Source organism: Pocillopora damicornis, chromosome 13 (assembly GCF_964200805.1).
Source record: "Pocillopora damicornis chromosome 13, jaPocDami1.2, whole genome shotgun sequence".
In the NCBI taxonomy this organism is placed as follows: Eukaryota; Metazoa; Cnidaria; class Anthozoa; order Scleractinia; family Pocilloporidae; genus Pocillopora; species Pocillopora damicornis.
The window spans coordinates 2,088,990-2,096,080 of NC_142682.1; the positions used below are offsets into that span (position 1 = coordinate 2,088,990).

Consider the following 7,091-nt stretch of genomic DNA (forward strand, 5'->3'; position numbering starts at 1 on the left):
CGCAGCTGGCCAAGATTGATCTCCTCGCGCATGCCCGACGTCTCATCGCGATGATGGAACCGGTTAGGATTCGAATCCTACTCCCGTAAAAATAACGACGGCGATCGACCGAAAAACGTCATTTATTTTAGTAAAGTTAATTTCTGAACACTTAGTTGCCAACATTTACTTTCAACGTAGCGAACAAAGGAGCTGCGTGATTTCGTAGAAACGGTTTGTGATTCAACTGCCTCACTGAACTCGGCGAATGGTGAGCAAGGAAATGGCGCGGGGACAGTAAATAATCAATAACTCGGTCCTTGTTTCGACAAATTTAATCTTTAATTCAACTGTTAGTGCAGCATTAGTACAAAACCATTATGCGGACAAATCGTCCTTGTTGTTAGAGTTCATTATATCCCACTATAAGCTTATATACAAACGTGTTTGGAAATAAAATGGTGTCCCTGTGGCGGTAACTTGTGTCCCCCTATTATTATCAACTATTATTAATTATTATCAATTCTGTGCCTCGAAGTTATTTTACATTACAATCTTGTCTTCGTAACTGAATCAAATTCGTAGTAAGTCCTTGTTTTGTTCAAAAAGCAAACGATCAAAAAAAGTTTTTTCTTAAAAAATTTTGGTTTACATTTTTTCTTTGCTCTCCACTCTAGTCTCTTTTCGTTTCGTTTGATTGTTTTTTTTTTTCAGCTCGAAAGGAGAAGCATTGTGGCAACTTCATCCCGCAATTTCTTTTCCAATTATAGCAATTTAGTTTCGGGGTCTCATTAAATTGTCTCGCGGTTAAATTGAGTGCGGTGTGCTGAGTGGACTTAATGTTACGCGTAGAACAAAAGTGTCGCTGAATTAACTTCCGTAGAGTCAGCGGAAAGATTAGAACTGCATGAAAGCTATTATGCTTATTGAAAAACAAACATTGAAGCATGAGGCTTTTAGGTTTTTTAATGTAACACTGGCCGGGCGTTGTTCGCTAGCATGGCGTTACATAACACGTCACGCTGCACATGGTCACGCAGTCCTTGGACTAATTCTAAATCTGACTTTCTTTAGTTAGTAATAAAAGCGAATAATGCATAACCGATGGTGTTCGGAAAGAAATTTGCTTGCGACCGTTATAAGCCATTTAAACCACGAAAATTTACAATTTAGAACGGACGTAATGGCTGTCAAAGGCACACTAATATGTTCTCCTCCCCTAAATTTTACACACGACACTTCTATTGCATCGAGCGAGTTCTATGTCACACTATTCTGATGTGACATTCAAATTCCACTTAATTCAAGGACTAAAATACACGCTCGACTACAAGTGATGATGCTTGGACCGGAAACTTTAAAACTAGCGTGCAGAATTTACCCTTATTGCTCTACGTAATGTCCGATTTATCGCTTTTGTTAAATCCTGAAAGCCACTTCGATACATTCCCTTCTGGCTCCAATAAGCTGGAAACTCTGGTTTTGATCAGACCGACCATAGAATTATCTGTTTCGATGTATTCCTCTTGTTCATATTCCTCGTCACCGAGAGTGAACACGACGGGTGGCTTCTCTCGGGTGTCTCTCGTATTCCGAGAGAACAGCGACCCAACATCGGATAGAAGCGAGTTCCCTTGCTTTGCTTTGCTCTGTGGCTTGGTTCCGTTTGGAATTCCGCCTTTGCTTTTTCCGAATGAAGTGAAAAAGTCGTCCTTTGATTTGGCTCGTTGGTGATTCCAGTTGGTCTTCGCGTTGAATTCGTCGTCGTCCCAAAAATCGAGTGTTGATTGGCTAGAATAACTATTAGTCCCTAACCCACTGAGAGACGACCTCCTAGGCTGCGCGCGGGTGGGGCCTTTGCTGTACTGATGTGCACATGGATTGACATATTCTTGATACCTTACTTCATTTAAAGTGTAGGTTTCTATCTCGGGATCATTTCGATCTTTGCCTGCGAGGGCATGATTCCAAAGGGCTGTAGGTTTGGCGAGACACGGTGTTTCCTCGTCAAAATCAGCGTCAAAAATTGACTTTTCGTGTTCTGACTTTTCATCTTGACTGAGCTCACTGGGTGCATCAAACAATGAATCGGGGTATTCATCAAAGTCGCTCCCCATGGAAAACTTTCTATTACCTTGTGGTTCATTGTGAAAGAAACTAAAACCGTCGTTATGGTCAACGACAGCTTTTGGTTGATTACCGGAGTATGCGCGTTGACGGTGAGCTGGGGTACTGTACTGCGAAAGCTCGTACTCAGAAGTGTTACTTTCACGACCAAGAGAATAACGGAATTCAGAGTTCTCGCTTCGCGCCGAGTCGTAGCTATGTCGGGCATCATCGCAATAACCTCGCTCACTTCGTGTGTCTCTGTATTCCCGAGGCTTGTAAACGTATGACTCATCGTCATAATCGGATTCGTTGTATGCAGCTTCGTGGGTTACATCGTATTGTATATCTTGTGTTTCCTTCATTTCCTTCATTTCCTCACCCTGCGCGCCAGTAGAAAGATTCAACATAGATTTTCCAAAATCCATCAGCTTGCTCGAAAGAGAAGGCGCGGCCGATAAAGTTGAAGACGCCCCGCCTGCCATGTCGTTTGGCGCTGCAGAAAGATTAAGCATGGACTTTCCAATCCCTTTCAATTTAGACGATAAACTTGGTTCAGGATTTGAAGACTCTGTTGTAGACTTTGTTTCCTCTTGTTGGCCAGCCTCCGCTTGAGAGATGTTTAACATGGACCTCACACCCTTTATCTTGGTAGAAATGTTTTCAGCGATGTCAGAGAAGTTCATATCCAGTACTGCATCTAGCATGGACGGTTCTGCCTCTTCGGTGTTTCTGTACGTGTAATACGTAGGTATGTTAAGGGGGGGACGTTCGGTGTCGTCATCATCGTCCCACATTTCGCGAACATTGAACGATCCCTTATCCCTATTGTAAGGAAACTTAAACGGGTTTTTTTGATTGGCAGAGTTTTTGCTGTTGTCGGTTGCGGCACTGGCACCCTGTCTGGGACGATTTGCAGCCGAGTTTGGTACCGTCAAATGTCGACTCGAGGGGCTACCGTTTGGGACATTTGCCTTGGCACCGACTCCTCTTTCGTCCTCTCCGACGCCATCTTCTTTGGAGTTATTGGAGACGGACAGCATTGAAGGATAACGATTGTTAAAATGAACAGTGTGCGATGTTAAATCTGTCATTCCGTCCTCGTTCCTTGGACGAAGGGTACGGAGTGTTCTTCTCTCTTGTACAACTGGACGCTTAGTTCTCATACGCCTATTCACAAAACATGAAATGCCAACAGGAACTCCGACCACAGCAAGGAGAATGGCGATTGTTATAAAGTGTTTCAGCCAGCCCCACTTAAAAGGTGGGTCGGGTCCTAATAAGTCCGTATCACAGGCTCCAAAAAATCTGAATTGGGCGCTCTTGACTGGGAATCTATTAGTCAGCGCTTTCTTAAACTCCTCGTTAAGCTCCTGTGTTTCTTCGTCAATCACACTAGATTTCAGCTTTTTGTACGTGTCTTCATTACAAGGAGAATAAGGAATGTTACTGAATACAACGGTTAGATTCCTAGACGCCCTATCGAACGACTTCAAGTAAATTATTTTGGGTTTTTCATTGAAAGAGTAACTTGCTAACTTGGTGGCAAAGTTAATTCTCATAGCCGCCTTTGTCATAAACTGATGAAAATTTATTCCTGTAGATAAAATCAGTTCGTGGCTGTGGCTAAATTTGTTAGCTTCTACACGGAGCTCGAAATTAACATTCAAAACTGCCTTTCCTGTCTTATAGTCAACTATCATTTTGTAAAAGAATTTTCCAGCATTTCCTGGTAAAGGAAAACCGTAGACTTCGCGTTTTCTTGCATTAAACTGGACCCATGACGAGGCGGGAATGTCTCCGTAATGATACGTCTTCATTGTGAAGCGAAAGTTTGTAATGTCACTTTCCAAGGCTTCTTCTATCTCTTGAGGAATAGGCTTTCGAAAGGTCTGCCCAACATACGCTATCATAGGCTTTGGTATTATTGTGGTTGTCGGTAAAGTAGAGGGGCTTTTTCCCGCGCCCGTGGAACTTGAATTAGCTGACAATGGATGCTCGGTCGAGTTTATGGACACCAGCGAGAAAAACAACTTGAGGACCGCTAGTGCTTTTGACATTGGAGAGAAAGCGTCTCAGCTTCATGAGCGTGGACGGTCTGTTCAGCTAATACTTTGGTTAAATCTGCTCTTCAAGGATTTTTATGGAACAATTCCAGTAGTAGACATAAACACCTAGAAAAATTATGGACCCAGATTGTTACGTATTAAGCAAGCTCGCTTCATGGAGGAGGGATGAGGGTGGGTTGGGTGGGAGACCCCATACCCGTGGGAATGGGAGATGGGGCGGAACCATACGTACCTTTTGAGGGGTAAACTTTGTAAGGGCGGGGAGCGAGGAAGTTATGGCGCTAGAGGGCGGTGAAACCCTTTAGAAGGCCTCGAGGTTTTACGATGTGAAATGACTTGTGTCATTGCTGTTTTTGCAACACAGAAGGTTTGAAGAAGAGTCATTGTTAATGCTGGTTGATTTGTCTGTCGTTTTAGAACTTGTAGCCCTAACGAAGGAAAATAAATCTGGGCTACACCTTTTTACATGTATCAGGGTTATCGTATTTTAGGTTTTCCACGAGAAGAATACTCCCAACCCAAACATGAATCTGGGATTAAGTATGTAACAACTGACTCAGTGACAACATACCCAGTAAAATCGCAGCATTATTTCACGTCCGTTTCTAATTTCAGAAACGTAAACACGCGTGTGATTCACGTGTGCAAAACTAAGCAAAATAAGACAAAATATAAAAACCTTTTATCTTTAAATGCAGAACGTAATAGATTTGTCCCGGCGTAACCGTCCTAACTCGAAAGATTGAACTTAAATTTAGTTCTACAGATTAAATTTGGAGTTAACATTGTTAGCTCTTTATAGTACCGGCGAGGAAGTTGTGCTCAGTTTACATCGTTTGAATAAAAGAAAATTGTCTGAAATCAGTATACCCCGCTGTATTTATTCTTGAGTTTCATTTAGCTTCTTTTTGAAAAGGAGTGTCTCAATATACAATGACGCAGATCTATGCAAATATAAAATCGCCATTGGAAATTCTCTTTGACCGCAATTCAATCATTCGTTCTCAAGTGTGGCTTTTCCAAAGCCTCAAACGACTCGATATCACTTTGTGGCTTCCAAACAACCTTTCTCGAGAAAATGCATTGTGAGGAACAATGAACAAGAATTTGTAGGACATTCTTGAACGCGTTGTTTGTGTTTTTAGACCAAGTTTACATTGTTTAATCGGATTTTCGCGATGTTTTGGTTTCAGTTATCTCTCAAACCATAGTTTAGTGCTTTATGGACAAACGCATGACAATTTACATCACTATACATCACAGCTTAGAATATTTTGGACGTTAACAAAATGAAATTTAACGAGCCTTTCAAAACAAAAAAATTTAAGATACTAAGGTCGCCTTTCTAAAACAGCGGAACTAATGTCTTAGGGAAATTTTTGAGCAAAAAGATCCACCGGTGAGTCTTTCACCGTTGTTTTAGTATCCTTAAACATCGGGAAAAAAATAAGCTTTCGACACGAATTTTAGGAGCAATAAAACTTGAAATTATCCTCTACCACTGGTGCACTGTGAATTTCAGCTCGCCTCGTCTATTGTTAATGTTTACGAATTAGATCATTGGTGTTCATTGTTTATAAATAAAGCCATACTCGTTTTGAAGCACTTATCACTAGCAAGGAATTGTTTCTTAATCTTCCCCATTAATTGGACAAGATATTTTCCCGATCGATCGCACCAGAATATTCGACCTCTTACGGCATTAAAAAAAAATCACTACTTTTTTGAAAAGTAAAGTACAAATAGGTCAAGAGATTTATATGATTAGACCTTATACGTGATTTTCACATATCATAACGATAAATTGTAGAGGAAACTTGCTAAATATTATACGACAAAGTTAAAAATAGGAACTCGTATTTAAAATTTGATTTGCAAAATCGCTGCAGAATTTGTCGCAGCTTAAATTTAATTACCTCGTTTTTTGAGTCTGTAAGAATATTCTGGACTAAAAATTTATATTCGTAGAGAATGAATTCAGGCAATTTAGCTTTTAAAATCTTCGAATGTTGTAGCTATGTTTATTCGATCTTCCGGTTTTGCGATCTCAATACAAGCAGATGTTTCAAGCCGTTACAGTTTGCTATTCTGGCGAAACAAGGCTTCCCTAATGTCCTTGTAATTATTTTGTGTATAGTACAAAATTTCAGTTTACGTGTGTAGTGGGCAATTTATAATGGTTTACCATGGGCAAGTAAAACATGTTAACTTTGGCTCAACCTTAAATCTGAGCGTTGATTTCAAACCCGTATTTACTAAAGTTGTTTCAAGAAATTTGAAAGCGTCATTATTGTGAAAATAATGACGCTGTTTTCCAAATAGAAAAAATGAAACCACTCTGATTCAAATAGTCCTGTTTAGTTGAGTTTCACGGCTGAAAACTATAATAATTTCCTTGGATGAAAGGCATTTAAAGTGTGTCGTTCAAGTCTCCTTAAAAAAACAGTACAGGAGATAACATTTTCCATAATAATCACACCTGCTTTTCTCGAACTATTGTGCAGAATTGCAAAGGAATTTGTACCTGCGTAATCAAGAATCCTGTAAAATTCTTCTTATTTTTAGCCATTTGTGGTGGGAAAATCTTGTCCAGACTTTTAAAACCACTTTAGGAAAGCTTCGTCGATTGAAACATCATTAAAGAACCATTTTCATACATTACTCACCGGGATTCCTTCGCTTGGAAGATGTTAGTTAATAATTTACAGCGTGTACAAAGCTTAATTACGCCGTCTGTACAAATGTCTATAATTGTTAGCCGTTGTAACAGAAAAATGAAATTTTAATCATCGTTCATCCCTGAGCATGCGCTGAGCGCAGCATGACTAACGTGCACTTGTACCAAACCAGTCAGCGATATTGTTCGAACAAATGTTACTTTACTTCAAATCTTACAGACTAAACATGTTAACATAAACATCATATGTTTTTAAGAAA

General features: G+C 40.1%; 1 protein-coding gene across 1 annotated transcript; it reads right to left on the reverse strand.

Annotated features, from left to right (window-relative positions):
• Nucleotides 1-298: 298 nt before the first annotated feature.
• Nucleotides 299-6,832, reverse strand: LOC113677864 (uncharacterized). Its single transcript, XM_027194704.2, has 2 exons — nucleotides 6,679-6,832; nucleotides 299-4,259 (listed from the first exon to the last, which is right to left on the reverse strand). Exon 2 carries the CDS (start codon nucleotides 4,143-4,145, stop codon nucleotides 1,371-1,373), a length of 2,775 nt encoding a protein of 924 aa, XP_027050505.2. The 5' UTR covers nucleotides 4,146-4,259; nucleotides 6,679-6,832; the 3' UTR covers nucleotides 299-1,370.
• Nucleotides 6,833-7,091: the final 259 nt, after the last annotated feature.

Bases quoted from the DNA above. Each gene is read 5' to 3' on its own strand.
- LOC113677864 (XM_027194704.2), bottom strand. From the start codon at position 4,145: ATGTCAAAAGCACTAGCGGTCCTCAAGTTGTTTTTCTCGCTGGTGTCC.